Genomic DNA, 17,788 nt, shown 5'->3' with positions numbered 1-17,788 from the left:
ACTTGCTGAAGGGGGAGGGAATACTGAGGGATCATTCATTGAGTTTAGCAGCACTTTTGAAGTGATTCTTCTCACGGTGGGAGCTGAGAGGTCTCAAGCATGGGATATCATTAAAGCTCAAACCAGATTTGGAGTTTCAGATCTGGACAATAAAATTTTACAACCGCCAGAACACACTGTGAATTGGAGCTTGCACATGATTCTTGAAGTTCCAAAAGAAATTGGGAGCTAGCCGGATCTGCCCGTATGCAAAGTATTAAGGTCAGTACTTAATTATTTCCAGCTTGAAGATGATGAATGTGATTCATGATGGAGACATGCAGACCCACAAAGTCAGCTTCGGATCGCTGACCTTTTCACCTTATGAATGACCTGGCCACCTTACTATACCTGTTAATGCTGCATCGATTCCTTGGGGAATTCCTTACTGAAACCCGCCAATTCGGGCCTAGTGTTGCATACAGCCGATTCCTGTTTGCAGATTTAAACATGAGTCTTGCAGTGTGCACAATTCTCCAGAGGACAGACACATACTCACATTAGCATTATACATCAGCAATACAAGTCTTCGTAACCAACCGAGATTCAATACTGGTGCATATTGAGTTGTCTGTTGGGAATGTCATTGACCTCAGCAAAAGCAGGGACTGAAGAGGAGTAAAAAATAATACATAAAGGTTGCTGCCTCTGACTGATACTCCCTCACAAGACAGCGCTCATGTGTGGATGTTACTTCTGTCTTGGTTGTCGAGAAACCCCTTTCATTTGTTGTGCTGCCCAGATCCATATGTTCAGGTTGTCCCTTGGAGTCGTACAGCATGGAAACAGCCCCTTCAGCCCAGCTCGTCCATGCCAACCAAGGTGCCGACCGAAGCCAGTCCCATTTTCCTACATTTGGCTCGTATCCCTCTAAACCTTTCCTATCCATGTACTTGTCCAAATGTCTCTTAGCAGCTATAATTGTACTCACCTCCACCACTTCCTCTGGCAGCTCATTCCATATACCCACCACCCTCTATGTGACAAAGTTGCCCCTCAGGTCCCCTTTAAATCTTTCCCCTCTCACCTCAAACCTATGCCCTCTAGTTTTAGACTCCGCTACCCGGGGAAAAAGACTGTAACAATCCATCTTATCTATGCCCCTCAGCTTCCTTTGCTCCAGGGCAAACAGTCGCAGCCTACCTATTCTTCCATAATTCCAGTCCCAGGATCTTTTCTGCACCCTCTCGAGCTTAATCACTTTCTTCCTATAGTGTGGTGACCAGAGCAGCACACAATATTCCAGGTGCAGTCTCACCAACCTCTTGTACAGCTGTAACATGACGTCCCAACTCCTGTACTCAGTGCCCCGTCCAATCAAGACAAGCGTACCATTAGCCTCCTTCACCACTTTGTCTATTTGTGTTGCCACTTTCAGGGAACCATGTCCTTGAACCCCTAGGTCTCTCTAATCTATAACACTCCCCTGGGCCCTGTTGTTCAGTGTGTATGTCCTGCCCTGGCTTAACTTCCCAAAATGCATCACCTTGCACTCGTCCGAGTTAAATGCCATCTGCCATTCCTTGGCCCACTTTCCCAGTCGATCTAGATCCTGTTGTAACTTTAGACAACTTTCTTCACTGTCTGCTATGCCACCAATTTTGGTGTCATCTGCAAAGAGCAATGATGTCTGTGGTCTGTTCAGTGGGGAGGGAGAATCAATCAAACTGGAGAAAGAGAATTTACAAGAACAATCTATGTCTTTCTGACCGTACAAAATCGTACTGTGAGACATCAGTTACTCATGTGTTCAGATGAAATTCCCCATGCAATATTTTCATGATATTATTAAGTGGGAAAATAAATTGATCAGTGAATTCTTTCAAGCAAGGGGCAAAGAGCCCCGAATAAATCCATCAACTGTTCATAATGTAACTTGATTCCCTGTCCTCTTACAGGTTGGCTCAATCATCCCCAGAGATTTATTGACCATCGCGCCACTGAGCGTTTTCACCCAGTTAAGAGTCCTTTAATTATGTTCCTATAACTGGTAGGATAATGGTCAGTGTGGAGGATAGACATGGGTTCCTATTTCTTGTTAAGTACAAAGGATTCAAAAAAAAAGCTGAATTTTATTCAAGGAATTCAATCATTTTATCAGCAAATCGTCATGGACTTTCTCAATCTGCAATATGCAAGCTGTGCATAGATGAGATGTTATAAAAAGTATAAAAGTTGATGGGTTTGGTTAGCGTGCCACTCACCTCTCTAATCCTGAAGAGAGCTCCTCACTGAACTCGGAACTTTCACTGCTCCCTGGAAGAAAGTTACAGGTGTAAATGGAGACGTCCATTCAATCGTAGAAAGACAATAACCAATTAAAAATAACCGCAAGAATTAAGAACTTTCTCAGAATTATCACAACTTGCAGGAGCGATACAAGTGGTATCGAGAGGATTTGGAGGACATCTCTCTACTGAGGCAGGAAGACGTGTGTTTTCACCAATATCACAGACTGTAATATTATCAAAGGCAGAAGAGATTGCAGAAGCTGGAATCTGGAGCAACAAACAATCTGCTGGAGGAACTCAGCAGGTCGAGCAGCATCTGTGGGAGGAATCGTTGATGTTTCAGGTCGAAACCCTTCATCGGGACTGAAACTTTGACAATTCCCTTACCCTCGCCCACAGACGCTGCTCGACCCACTGAGTTCCTCCAGCAGATTGTTTGTTACTTTAGTATTATCACTGTGGCTGGACATTCATACTAACTGGCATTGGAGGTCTTCAGCAACAAAATGTTAACCTTTATACCCTATTCACCTTACTTCCTTACAACATCCATTTCCTTATTTCCACATCCATAGATCCCTCAAGGTTGCCACGCAGGTCGATAGGGTTGTTAAGAAGGCGTATGGAGTGTTGGCCTTCATCAGTCGGGGTATTGAGTTCAAGAGGTGCGGGGTGATGTCGCAGCTCTACAGAACTCTGGTTCGACCACACTTGGAGTATGGTGTTCAGTTCTGGTCGCCTCATTATAGGAAGGATGTGGAAGATTTAGAGAGGGTGCAGAGGAGATTTACCAGGATGCTGCCTGGATTGGAGAGCATGTCTTATGAGGATAGGTTGAGCGAGCTAGGGCTTTTCTCTTTGGAGAGAAGGAGGATGAGAGGTGGCTTGATAGAGGTGTACAAGATGATAAGAGGCATAGATCAAGTGGACAGTCAGAGACTTTTTCCCAGGGCGACAATTGCTAACATGAGGGGACATAATTTTAAGGTGACTGGAGGAAGGTATAAGGGGGATGTCAGAGTTAAGTTTTTTACACAGAGAGTGGAGGCTGTACGGAACGCACTGCCGGCAGAGGTTGTGGGGGCAGATACATTAGAGACATTTAAGAGACTCTTAGATAGGTACATGAATGATAGAGGAATGGGGGGCTATGTGGGAGGGAAGGGTTAGATAGATCTTAGAGCAGGATAAAATGTCAGCACAGCATTGTGGGCCGAAGGGCCTGTACTGTGCTGTAATGTTCTATGTTCTAACTACACTGGCTCACAGAGCAATCCCATTCCCCCACTAACTTTCTATGTAATCTAACCCCCAACTTTCCCATCAATTCTCCTCAGATTCTACCACTCACCTACACATCAGAGGCAATTTATAGTGGCCAATTAACCTACCAATTAACATGTCTTTGGCAGGAAACCGAAGCACCAAAGGAAACCCCATACAGTCACAGGGAGAACACGCAAACTCCACACAGACAGCCCCAGAGGTCTGGATCGAACCGGGTCACTGGAGCTGTGAGGCAGCAGGTCTACTAGCTGTGCTACCGTGCAGCCCCGTCGCATTGGCAGCTGCTGTTAGCTAATAGTTTGATATTAGCTCTATGACCATTCCACGCTTAAGGGCTTGTGCTAGAGGGGAAGACTTCTGCATGCGATACAACTGGTAACGTCCAAGTGATAGACGAGTATTTGACAAGAAACCAGAAACAGGCCATGTGATCTTTCTGTCCTGTCTGCCACTCAATACAATCAGTATTTCAAACGACCTGGAAGAAGTAAACCATTCTGTAGAAAATTCAAACCAGTTTCCTCTTACAGGAAAGCCAAGTACAAAATAAACACAGTGAAAAATGGCCCAGAAAGTTGAAACACCACTACTTTACTTCAAGCTTGTCACTAAACAGACCGTGACTAATGTTTAGAATACATGACTAACTCTTGAGCGAGTGCCACAGGGAATACTGAAAGGAAATTTGGCTTTCGAAAAAGGGTCATCATCGACTCATTTTTTCTTTCTTTTGACGTTTTCAGAAAGGAAATCCACTTGAAGTTGCCGCATGTTGGCAGTGAATGTTATGAGCCAAGGGGCACTGTGGATCTGCCTCTCCCAATTTGTGTCATCTTCAATTTTATACTTTTCCTTCCGACACAGGAGGAGGCCGTTCTATCCACCGAATCTATGCCAGCTTCCATTTCCTCCACATATTTCCCTGTAACTCATTCTATCTCACTGTCCAGTAACTTCACCAGAACCGCTCAAATTACTGGGAGTGTGGAACTAGCTGCCATCTGATGTGGTAAATGTGGGCTCACTCTTAAGTTTTAAGAATAAATTGGATAGATACATAGACAGGAGAGGTCTGGAGGGTTATGGACTGGGTGCAGGTAAATGGGACTAGCGGAATAAGGTTTCGGCACAGACTAGAAGAGCTGAATGGCCTGTTTTCTGTGCTGTAGTGTTCTATGGTGTTCTACTGCAGCCAATTAATCTAGCAACGGTGACATCTTTGGGAAGAGGGAGGAAATCTGAGCCCTGAAGAGGGAGAGTAGGTTCCAGGGAAAATTAGTGAAGTAACGGCATTGCTCTGTGAGTTGGTATGAGCTAAAATGGCTTCCCTCCCATGTTGTAAGGAAGTATGGTAAAGAGGATTAACAATGTCATTGTTGCTGAAGACCAGTGGGGCAGCCTTGTCTAATAACAGAAGGGTACGTTGTAGACGGAATGTACTGCAGCCACTGTACGTCAAGGGTGATAGATGGGCTACCAATGAAGTGTTAATTGTTGTCGAGGCCTGTTCAGGCAGGTCGAGGGGGATTCCATCACATTTCTGATCTTTGCTTTATAGATGGTGGAAAGGCATTGGGGTGCCAAGAGGTGAGTCAGTTAGCACAGGATGGAGACACCAGAGACCGCAGATGCTGGAATCTGGAGCAACGCACAAAATGCTGGAGGAACTCAGCGGGTCAGGCAGCATCTGTGGAGGGAAATGGACAGTCAAAGCTTTAGGTCGAGATCCTTCATCTGGACTGGACCGGAAACGTCGACTGTCCACTTCCCTCCATAGGTGCTGCCTGACCTGCTGAGTTCTTCTGGCTTTTTGTGTGTCACTCAACCCAGGATACCCAGCTTCTGACCTGGTCTTGTAGCCAGAGTATTTATGTGACAGGTCTAGTTGAGTTTCTGGTCAATGAAGGCCCCAAGGTGACGGTGTGGGACTGTTCAATGGTAACGCCATTGATTAATCAAGAGTAGGTGATTAGATTCTCAGCTCTTGGATATGGCCATTGTCTGCCTCTTGTGAGGAACCTCAGCTACCAGACCAGGCGTGAAACGCTGCTTTAAGTTTTTCTGCATGTGGACAGGGACGGCTTCATTTTCTGAGGAGGTTCAAATGGAAGTCAGCCTTGTGCAACCAACAGTAAACGTCCCCATTCCTGAACTCGTGATGGAACAAAAGTCGATGATGAAGCAGCTGAAGATAGTTCGGTCTGAGGAACTCCTGCAGCGATGTTCTAGGTCTGAAGTGATTGGCCTCCAATAAACACGACCATAGACCCAGTGCTGAACATCCAGATATGACTATTTTTTTGTTCTCGGAATCTCTCCTCAGCTGGATTTCTCAGTTTTCCATCACATGCAGGCCCTTCCTGGGTCAGAAACACCTGATGTATGTACAAACCAGCATTTGGGAGATTGGTGGGATAGATTTGTCAGCTGCTGCAAGATTGCAGGCATCTTCTTGGGGAACTCGGTTCATGGCAATATCTGAACAGTCGAGTTAAATGCCCTGCACGGTAGTATAGCGGTTAGCATAATGCTATTACAGCGCCAGCGGCCCGGGTTCAATTCCTGCTGCTGCCTGTGAGGAGTTTGTATGTTCTCCCTGTGATTGTGTGGGTTTCCTCTGGGTGCTCTGGTTTCCTCCCACATTCCAAAGACGTACGGGTTAGGAAGTTGTGGGCATGCTATGTTGGCACCGGAAGCACGGCGACACTTGCGGGCTGCCCCCCCAGAATATTCTCAGTAACACAAAACTGCATGTTTTGATGTATATGTGACTAATAAATAAATATCTCTTATCTTATCTTATGTTGCCCTTGGTTGGGCTATGGTTTTATTGAAATATATTACCAGGTGGCCATACTTCTGGCTTGTGAACTGTTCGGGTTAAGAAAATTTTACAGTAACGCAACACAGAGCATGGAAACAGGCCCTTCGGCCCAACCGGTCCATGCCAACCAACATGCCCATCTAAGCTAGCCCCATTTGGCCCATATCCCTCTAAAAATTTCCTCTTCCTGTCCAAGTGTCTTTTAAGTGTTGTTAACGATAAGACTATTGAACGGTTCCCTTATACGATGAGGTGGACTCTTGACCTCATGATCTACCTTGTTGTGACCTTGCACCTTATTGCACTGCACTTCCTCTTGTAGCTGTGACACTTTACTCTGTACTGTTACTGTTTTTACCTGTACTACCTCAATGCACTCTGTACTAACTCAATGTAACTGCACTGTGTAATGAATTGACCTGTACGATCAGTATGCAAGACAAGTTTTTCATCGTGCCTCGGTACAAGTGACAATAATAAACCAATACCGGACTCAACCACTTCCTCATTCCATATAGGGACCACTTTCCAGGTTAAAAAGTTGCCCCTCAGGTTCCTATTAAATCTTACCCCTCTCACCTTAAACCTATGCCCTCTGGTTCTTGATTCCCCAACGCTGGGAAAAAGACTGAGTGCATTCACCCTGTCTGTGCCCCTCGTGATTTTGTACACCTCTATAAGCTGAGCCCTCATTCTCCTACGCTGCAATGAATAAAATCCTAGCCTGCACAACCTCTCTCCATAACTCAGTCCCTCAATCCTGACAACGTCACTGCACTCTTTCCGGCTCAGTGGCATCTTTCCTATGGCAGGGTGACCAAAACTGAACACAATACTCCAAGCATGGCCTCACCACTGTCGTAACCTGAGCAGGACCTGCAATCTTTTCTGTGTGGACTGTCTTGGTCAGTGGGAAAGGAATGACATTGGCTTCTGTCTTCCAGATGACCTGGGCTCCGGGACATGAATTTCCCATGTCCAATCTCTTTGAAATCTGCCGAAACTTCTCGATAATCTCTGACCCCCAGTGACAGCAGGGTCTTCAAGCTGGCTGAGCAGCCAATAACGTCAAGAAATTCTCACAGGCAACAAAACAAGAAGCAAAAGGGCCTTTTTAAAATAGTTTACAGAAAGTAAAATAAAAATTGAGACCTAACCTGCAGTTAAGGAAGATGAAACAAACTTAATGCCCTCTAGTATCAGATATAATCACTATGTTTAAGAGGCTTTTAAACATACACGTTAATAGGTAAGGCATAGAAGGAAAGGTCCTAATGCAGGAAAATGGGAATAGTGTACATTGACAAAAAGGTCGGCATGGACATGGTGGGCTGAAGGGCCTGTTTCCATGCTGTACAACTCTATGACTCTTAGGATAAATAGGAAAGGACCATTCACCAGCTCTATCCAGAGACCATGATAACATCCCTGGCTTAGTCATTACTACTTTGTCTCCTCAGAAACAAAGATCCTCTTCTGTTCTTTTTCCTGAACCTGAAACTGTTTCTCTTCCCACACACGCTACCTGACCTGCTGAGTGTTTCCAGCAGTTTCTGTTTTTATTTCAGATTTCCAGCATCTGCAGTTGTTTAGTTTTCCTCTTCTGTTCTGAGCGCACCGGTCAATCTCAAGAAAGGTCCCGCACTTAACCGTTAATTCTCTTTCACTTTCACAGATACTGTCTGTCCTGCTGAGCATTTGCTTCATTGTCTGTTTTATTCCTATATAAATCAAGGAGTTGCAGCTTAACTTTAATCAATGTTAAACTGAACCAACAAGTAGAGAAATCAGTTCAATTTCCTCCACAGATTCTAATGGATCTTGCATTTGCTGTGAAGCCCTTGTTCTCCCATTCAATAAGAACTTGGCTGACCTGTGATCAGAAGCCACTTACTCATTCATCCCTCAAATCTTTTAATACATGCTAAAATCTATCAATCGTCGGTTTAAAATTAATAATAAGCTTAGGTCGACTGCCATTTGCAGCAGAGAAGTTGTAATTCCGACAGCAAGCTTATTGAACAAAATTCCAGACAGGAGAATCGGATTTAGTTTTGAGTTCACATGGTTTAAGTTAAGATCTATATTCCTTGCTACAGAGCCAGGGTGAAGCATAACTCAAACACTCCAACTGTTGGAGTGTTGGCAGGAAAACCATTCTGAAAGCCAAAAAGTGGATGCTGATTGTGCCTAAACTGAAACTAATTCATTCCTCATATCCCCATGGATTACTGCCATTAGATGTAATGTCCTGTTGATGTGATCAACCTATTCAAGTATGTATCAATATTTTGACCCACACTTTTGGAAAAGAAATCTCTGTTGGTCTGGGTACAGCTTTGAACCACTCAATAACAATTAGTGCACCATCACCAAGATGGCAAAATGTCCCAAGGCTCCTTCCAGGAATGTCACACATTTAACAAAACTTAATACCGAGCCACACAGGAAGATATTCTGCAGATGCAGATGTCCGACCACTTCATTAAAGGGAAGTGTTTAAAGGACTGTCTTGGGAAGGAAAGAGAAGGAGGGGTTGGTGAGGTTTATGGGGGAAGTTCCACAGTTTAGGACCTTGGCAGCTGAAGGTACGGCCACCAATGGTGGGCAATTAAATTCAGAGATTTTAGGGGTCATAATTCGAGGAGTGCGGAGATCCCAGGGGTGTAGGGCTGGAGGAACGAAGGCTCAGAATGAAGGTCAACCGATGGACCCATGATTACAAGCAGGCAGTGATCAAAGCCTCCTGTGATTTTACAGGGCTTGCTGTGTGTCTGAGTAGTTAGACAATTAGATACCCTGCCTCTCTTCGCTTGAGCTAGGGCTGTTAACAATTCAGTTGTTCAAGCGTTAAATGTCATTGCCAATATTCGCAACATTAATCAAGTGACATACTTTGTTAAAGCATGAGTTCTCACCACAGGAGTTACTTACGAGGTCAAAGTGCTTGTGCAAGCTCACAATTATGGATTCATTTTTATATCCAGGGCAAAGCTGCCTTCATCAAAGAAAACTGTTCTCGAGGTTTGGGAGGAAATGAAGCTCAGCAAGGTTTGGTTTGATTTGATTGTTCTTTTTTAGGATCCTATAGGGGATTGGACAATGCTGCAGAGTTTGGGACAAACAAATTCATGGAGTGTGGAGTGAAGAAGCTTGCTATAGTAAATAAGAACATAAGAAAGAGCAAGGATAGACCATTTCACTGCTTGTGTCTGCACCACCATTCAATGAGGTCATGGCTGATCTTTTATCTCAGTCCCATGTTCTTGTACTAATCCCAGTCCCCTTGATATCAAAAAATCCAAACTTGCTGGGATAGAGCATTCCAAATATTTGCCTCTCTCTGGGGAAGGATATTTCTTCTCGTTTGTGTCCTGGAAGCTCACTCCATATCTTGAGATTGTGGCCACTTCTTCCGGGCATTACGACCAGGGATACATTGACTCCACATTTCCCCAGTCAAACCCCACAAAATGGTGTCTGTTTCAATGAAATAAATTTTCATTTTCCCACACGACAGTCCCTCCAACCCATGAATCAATCTGGTAAACCTTCAGTACACCCTATCACTTTCTAAAGCAGGGAGACCAGAACTGTACACAATATTCCAGGCGGGACTTAATTTCAGTGTGATATCTTCCCTCTTGTTCTCAAATTCTCTTGCAATACAGGCCAACATATTATTTCCCTACCTAATGGCTCGCTGTACCTGCAAGTTAACTTTCAGTGATTCATGTACATGGATGCCTAGGTCCCAGTGTAGACCAACACTTTTTAATCTCTCACTATTTAAATAAATACTTCCTTTTTCACCTTACATTTTTCTACGTTACATTCATCTACCATATCCTTGTCATTTTATATAGTCTATCAGTATCTCTCCATAAATCCTTGAAACAACTTGCACTGCTTCTGGTTTCTGCCCTCTTCCTTTCCAGTCCTGACGAAGGGTCTCGACCCGAAATGTGGACTGTTTATTTCCCTCCATGGATGCTGCCTGACCTGCTGAGTTCCTCCAGCATTTTGTGTGCATTGCTCCAGATTCCAGCATCTGCAGAACCTCTTGTGTTTCACTGCTTCTAGCTGTGTGTCTTCAGCAACTTGGATATATTATACTTGATCTCCTCATCCAAATTAATGATATAGAGTGTGAACAGCTGGGGCCCCAACACCAATCCCTGTGAGACCCCATGGTCACAGTCTCCCAACCTAAAAATGTTTATTCCATTTTTCTATCCATTAACCAATCCCATGTGCTAATTTTGTTTAATACCCTCTTATTACGGCACCTTGTTAATATCTTCCTAAGGTCCAAAGACATCACAGCAGCTCTTCTATTCTGCTAACTACAACCTCAAAAATCTCTAATAGATTTGTTGAACACAATTTTACTGTTTGAGATCTACGTTGACTCTGCCCAACTCTATTGTTAATTAAATGCCTTTAATAATAAGTCCTAGCACTTCCCCCTACTACTGATTTCTCTACCAACTAGTCTGTCATTCATCATTTTCTCTCATCTTTCTTAAATAACGGGGTACATTTGCTGATCTATGGGAATCATTCCAGAATGAATAGAACTGTGGAAATGCATCCACAATCTCCATCACTTTCTAAACCTTGAGATGGCTTTCAGTTTCTCTAATTTCTCCAGCACTTTTTGTCTTAAGCAATGCAAAGGGCGAGGAACCCGTGGAGTTCTCCAGCACAAAAGATGGTTGAGGCCAAATCAAGAAATAGATTCAAGAAGGAGTTAGATATAGTACCAATGGCAACATTGATCAAGGGTGGACGTCCCAGTGAGGGTGAGATGATGCACCTTGGAAGGATTAATGAGTGCAGCATATACACGGTGAATAGTAGGGAGTATTGAGGAACAGAGGGGCCTCAGTGCACTAGCCCAACGATCCATGAAGGTGGCAGCACAGGTTGATAAGGTGGTGAAGAAGGCATTATGGAACACTTGCCATCATTAGCCAGGGCAGGAAGGGACTATTAGAGCAGGGAGATTATGGTACAACTTTGGTTAGACCACAGCTGGAGTACTGTAGACAGTTCTGGCCTCCACATGATGGGAAGGACGTGATTACACACTAGGGAGGCGGTAGGGAAGATTCAGCAGAACGTTGCCTGGGATGGAGTGCTTCAGTTAAAAGGGGAGATTGGAAAGACAAAAGAAAGCTGGCGGATGCCGGACGTCCGGAGCAACGCACGAAAAGCTGGAGGAATTCAGCGGGTCAGGCAGCATCTGCGGAGGGGAATGGACAGTCGCGTTTCAGGTTGAGACCCTTCATCAGGGCTGGAGAGGCTGTGTTTGTTTATCTTGGAGCAGAGCTGGCTGAAGGGCGGCCTTGATAGAAGTCTATAACATAACGCGGGGCATAAATAAGCTCGACAGGAGTTTTTTGTCCCGAAAGCAGGAGTTACCTAAAACTATAAGGCATATATGTAGGGCAAGGGGCAAGAGGTTTAGGGCATCTTGAGGAAGAACTTTTTCCACCCAGAGACTGGTTGGAATCTGCAGTGCACTGCCTAAGTGGATGGTGGAGACTCTCACATTTAAGAAGTATCTAGATGAGTACTTGATTTGCCAATTCATAAAAGGCTAGAGACCAACGTAAATGTGATTAATATACATAGGTACCCGATGGTCAGCATGGACACAGTGGGCCGAAGGGCCTGTCTTTGTGCTGTATGATTTTCTAAGGGCAGAAAGCAGGAACAGAATATAGAACGTAGATGATCAACCATGGTCCCATTGACTGGCAGAGCAGGCTCAAAGGGCCAAGTGCACTCCTGCATCTGACTTCTATGTTTATATTTCTATGCAGTTTCTTTCAGCTCCTTATTCACCTCAGACATGTTGCGCGCTATTTCAAGAGGTTTTTTGTATCTTCTTCCATGAAGGCAGACACAAAATATTTGTTTAATTTCCCTGCTATTTCCTTCATCCCCAATAAAATTTCTCCTGTAAGGGACCTAAATGAACTTTTGCAATAACAGTCTGTTTTAATGTTCCGTGCTGAATTATTCCCTTTCCTTGTTAGACCCTAGTGCATTGGAATAGCCTGACTTACAGTGACCCAGATATGGCTGAGGGTTTCAGCAGAAGACGAGCTGAAGCAAAGGCTGGGGCAAACCAGGCAACAGAGGGAGGTGCCGGTGATGCCTCCAACAGAGAGAGTAAGGTGTCTGTAACTCCACTGGGGTTGAAAACGATGCACGTGAGGTCCACACCGGCTGAAGCAGTGGGCAAGAAACACCTTGCCGTTCAGTCTTCCAAAGAACAACTGCTGTGCTGTTCTGAGGAGGTGGGGAACTGGTGGGGAAGACAGAGGGAAACCACTTCCACCGGTTCAGGTGTGGGAATGGATCATGATCCCAGTCCGGACTTTGACGAACACGTCCACACAGAGTGGAGGAGATCTGAAACTCTCTTCCACAAACAACTGATGCTGGGATGATTGTTAACTTTACAATGGAGGTTGATAGCTGTTGTTTAATCAAAGGGATTAAGTGATCTGGGGGAAAGGCAAGCACAGGAGGTTGGATCACAGATCAGCTATGATCTTATTGAAAGCTCGAGTAGCCTCAGCGGCTAAGTAGTCTCTTCCTGTTCCCAAGTTCCCACCCTACCAGACAAATCTCTGTGTATGCACGAAGGAATGCATTGTGAAGTGGATTATGTCTGAGGATATCTAGGTCTCTCTGAAGACCGATTCTCTTCAGGAGATTCTCAAGGGTCTGCAATATTGCTGCAGGCAGTTTGTTAAGACAGAACGCAGGTGAACACTGGGTCCTAGGCACCTTACGGCACACAGCTAGAGTCATAGAGTCCTACAGCATGGAAACAGGCCCTTCGGCCCAACTGCTCCATGCCGACCAAGATTCCAATCTAAACTAATCCCAGTTGCCCACGTGTGGCCCATATTCCTCTAAATCTTTCCTACCCATGTACCTGTCCAAGTATCTTTCAAACGTTGTTAATGTACCCGCCTCAGCCACTTCCTCTGGCAGCTCGTTCCATATACGGACCACCCTCTGGGTGAAAAAGTTGCCCCTCAGGTTCCGATTAAGTCTCTCCTGTCACCTTAAACTTATGCCCTCTAGTCCTTGATTCCCCAACCCTGGGAAAAAGACTGTGCACATTGACCCTATCTATGTCCCTCATGATTTTACACACCTCTATAAGATCTCCCTTCATTCTCCTACACTCCAATGAAAAAAGTTCTAACCTCTCTCCATAACTCAGTCCCTCAAATCCTGGCAACATCCTCGTAAATCTTCTCTGCGCTCTTTCCAGCTTTATGGCATTTTTCGTATAACAGGGTGACCAAAACTGAACACAAATTCAAAATGCGGCCTCACCATCGTCTTGCACAACTGCGACATAACATCCCAAAACGCCAACAATTCCTTTCCTCCCGCAGATGCTGCCTGACCCACTGAGCTCCTCCAGCAGATCCTTCGTTGTTCTATACTCCGTGCCCTGACTGATGAAGGCCTGCATGCCGAAAGCCTTCTTCACCACCCTGCCCACCTGCAATGCCACTGCAGATGCTACAGAAGCTTACAGGCAAAACTGGGAATGAATCGGCCGTATCTCGGGAAAAGTGACATTCGCAGTTGCTTTGACAGGAAGGCCCCTTAGGATGATTCACTGCAGTGAAGGCCTGATGGTTTAGAGTTTCACTTGGGTATAAAATTAAAACCAGAGCCCAAAGCAACCCACTCATGACTAATGGAAACCCGACTCCAGCCGATTTTTTCCACCGATAGCTTGACCTGACCTGAAGACACTGGCAGAAAAGCTGGAATAAAAGACTTGCTCTGCTGCACATACGTTGCTGGTGATCAAGAACAGAGGACGCGGGCAGGATCACCAATCAAATCACCCTGAGCCACTTGCACTGACCCAGCCCTGCAAAGGCAGCCGTGCTCACCGATAGCCTGGGGCACAGCGGAGGTTAGGTAATGATCTGAGTGAACGGACAAGAGGATCAGGGGCCTGATCCCATTCTTGTTTCCTACCGCCAGCATCAAGCAGGACCCGGCCATGAGCTGGCCTCCGAGCGAGAGACCACCTGCGGAGGGGGCGAGAGGGTGGGCAGCTGTCAGCAAGCTGCCCCCACCCCCCCACTTCCCTGGGATCTTTGAAAGATCAGGGAGGTTGGGGGAGGGGGCGAGGGTGGGATTGAGGGCTGGGGGGATCTGGCACAGAGGAGGAGATGTGGCCTGGGGCAGATCAGTGATGGTCCTGATCACTGGTGGGACAGGCTGGAGGGACCGAGTGGCCTACTCCTGCTCCTACTGTGTTGTTGGGGGCTGAAGGCCTGCAAAGGTAGGGGAAGCAGGAGACCCCGAGACATCCATCTGAATCCCCTCTCAGACTGGGAGCTGAGAAAAAAAGAGTATAGCATTCATTTGGTCAGGCTCAGTATTGAGGCTTAACTACTCAGTTGTGCTTCCATTCGGTAGCTATCTGACTGTGGCTCTTCCTGGACTCCGACCTGTACTGTTCTAATGCAGGCAGCAATTTAATGAGAGTGCCTGCTGCGTGATTGTCCATTACTTCAGTGTGGATGGCCATTAGATGTCACCAAACTCGCCTGTGATGGGACGGGCCATTCTGGAGCAGCGAACAGAGGTGCCACCTCACAGCTCCAGAGAGTTCGATCCTGACCCCTGGAGCTGTCTGTGTGGAGTTTGTCCCTCTCCCTGTAACTGTGTGGGTTTCCCCGGTACTCTGGTTTTCTCCCACTTCCCAAGGACGGGTGGGTTGACAGGCTCATTTGGTGCTGCAGACTCCTTCTTGTGTAGATGGGTGGAAGGAAAACCAGGGTGAAGTTAAAATCATTGAGCAGAGAAACAGGACCTTCAGCCCAGAACGTTCATGCTGACCTTTCTGCTCATCTGCACTAATCTAATTTGACTGCAGTAGGTCTGCATCCTTCTCAGCCTTGCCTATTTATATGCCTGTCTAAATGTCTCTTAACTCAGAACTCTGGTTAGACCACACTTGGAGTATTGTGTTCAGTTCTGGTCGCCTCATTACAGGAAGGATGTGGAAGCTTTAGAGAGGGTGCAGAGGAGATTTACCAGGATGCTGCCTGGATTGGAGAGCATGTCTTATGAGGATAGGTTGAGTGAGCTAAGCCTTTTCTCTTTGGAGAGGAGGAGGATGAGAGGTGACTTGATAGAGGTGTACAAGATGATAAGAGGCATAGATTGAGTGGACAGTCAGAGACTTTTTCCCAGGGCAAAATTGGCTAACACAAGGGGCATAATTTTAAGGTGAATGGAGGAAGGTATAAGGGGGATGTCAGGGGTAAGTTTTTTTTTTACAGAGACTGGTGGGTGCGTGGAACGCACTGCCGGCAGGGGTGGTGGGGGCAGATACATTAGAGATGTTTAAGAGACTCTTAGATAGGCACATGAATGATAGAGAAATGGAGGGCTATATGGGAGGGAAGGGTTAGATAGATAATAGAGCAGGATAAAATGTCGGCATAACATTGTGGGCCGAAGGGCCTGTACTGCGCTGTAATGTTCTATGTTCTAAACGTAGTGATTGTACCTGATTCCACCACGTCCTCTGGCAGCATGTTCCAGATCTCAACCACGCTCTGGGTGAAAAACTTTCCCCTCAAATCCCCTTGAAAACTCCTTCCTCTCACCTTAAACCTTTGCTCTCTTGTTCTTGATACCCTTTACCATGGAAAAAAGATATTGACTTTCTACCCTGTCTATGCCTCTTATAGTTTTACAAACCTCCACCAGGACACCCCTCAGCCTCCTTCGCTCCAGGGAAAACAAGCCCAGCTATATCAAATCCCCATAACCAAAGTCCTCCAATGCAGGCAACATCCTGGTGAACCTCCTCCGCACTCTCTCCACCACAACCACATCCTTTCTATGGTGTAGTGACCAGAACTGCACACAGTGCTCCAAGTGTGGTCTAACCTGTGTTTTACAACATTGCAACATAAAATCCCAACTTTTAAATGGGCGTGGGAGATCGAAAATAGTTACAGGGAAATGAATGGGAGGATGAGATTGCCCGGAGAGCTGGCCTAGATTGAATGGGCCAAATGGCCTTCTTCTATGTCATAAGAAAATACGAGAACATAGGAAAAACATAAGAAGAGACCAAAAGTGGACCACAGTGTAAGCTGGAAGGAGGCATCACTGCTAATTGTGCTGTAGACCTTACGGAGCAAGTGTAGACCCCCTCCTCTCCCACCCCACTCCCCAAGCATTTCCAGTCCTTACCAATTGACACTCCGTTGGTAAAAATGGAGGTCTCCTGGTTCTTGGCCGGACTGTGACTTTCCAGAACGCTGTCATCCAGGAGGTGCCGTGGTCGCTCGGTCGGGAACGTCGCGCTTCTGCTCTCCACCACACTGAGCTGGCACATCACACTGGAGGAGAGAAAATACCTGATCAAAGGGAAAATAGCTGATGGGTCTCCTTCACTGACAGTACAACGAGCAGCAGCATTCAAACAGCACATCAGGGAACACATTGGATCAAGCCTGGCTCAAGTTAATACAAGATTCAGATGCTAGTCGGTCGAAAGGTCCTGGATTCTCCCGATGGCCCAATAACCCTGATCAGGGACGATCTGGAGTTCCGGGGTTCACTCAGCCAGGGCGAGGGGAAATAACCCTTTTAAGGCCGCTTAACCTGAACTCTTCTGTTCAGGACTAAGAACCTATAATCCCTAGCAGACCCTTTGACCCTCACCAACTTTTATCGATGCACCACAGGAGGCATCCTATCCGGATGCATCATGGCCTGGTGCTGCAACTGCTCTGCCCAGGACCACAAGAAACCACAGTGAGTTGTGGACACAGTCCAGTGCATCACAGAAACCAGCCTCCCCTCCATGGACTCTGTCTATACCTCTCGCTGCCTTGGCGAAGCAGGCAGCATAATTAAAGACCCCACCCACCCGGGTCATTCTCTCTTCTCCCCCCTCCTATCAGGCAGAATATACAGGAACATGAAGGCACGTACCACCAGGCTCAAGGACAGATTCTATCCTACTGTGATAAGACTATTGAACAGTTCCCTTATACGATGAGATGGACTCTGACCTCACGATCTACCTTGTTGTGACCTCGCACCTTATGGTCTACCTGCACTGCACTTTCTCTGTAGCTGTGACACTTTACTCTTTACTGTTATTGTTTTTACCTGTACTACATCAATTCACTCTGTACTAACTCAATGTAACTACACTGTGTAATGAATTGATTTGTACAATCGGTATGCAAGGCAAGTTTTTCACTACCTCGGTACAAGTGGCAATAATAAACCAATACCAATACCAGAACTGGTAGCATGTGAATGCTGACTGAAGAGGTCACTGGGAGATCTAACAACGGTTCTGAACAAAGTACTG

General features: G+C 45.9%; 1 protein-coding gene across 3 annotated transcripts in view; it reads right to left on the bottom strand.

Moving 5' to 3' along the window:
- Positions 1-17,788, bottom strand: part of LOC127582257 (ras-specific guanine nucleotide-releasing factor RalGPS1-like) — a 636,204-nt gene that overhangs the window by 30,760 nt on the left and 587,656 nt on the right. For 2 of the 3 annotated variants that reach the window (XM_052037419.1, XM_052037421.1), the window contains 3 exons: positions 16,654-16,802; positions 2,244-2,295; positions 391-471 (listed from right to left, as the gene is read on the bottom strand). In XM_052037419.1, the coding sequence (XP_051893379.1) occupies positions 391-471; positions 2,244-2,295; positions 16,654-16,802 (282 nt within the window). The remainder of the gene's footprint in view (positions 1-390; positions 472-2,243; positions 2,296-16,653; positions 16,803-17,788) is intronic. The other variant, XM_052037422.1, reaches the window with a different exon arrangement.

Source organism: Pristis pectinata, chromosome 23 (assembly GCF_009764475.1).
Source record: "Pristis pectinata isolate sPriPec2 chromosome 23, sPriPec2.1.pri, whole genome shotgun sequence".
NCBI classification, from domain to species: Eukaryota; Metazoa; Chordata; class Chondrichthyes; order Rhinopristiformes; family Pristidae; genus Pristis; species Pristis pectinata.
This window is presented reverse-complemented; position numbering and strand designations above follow the sequence as displayed.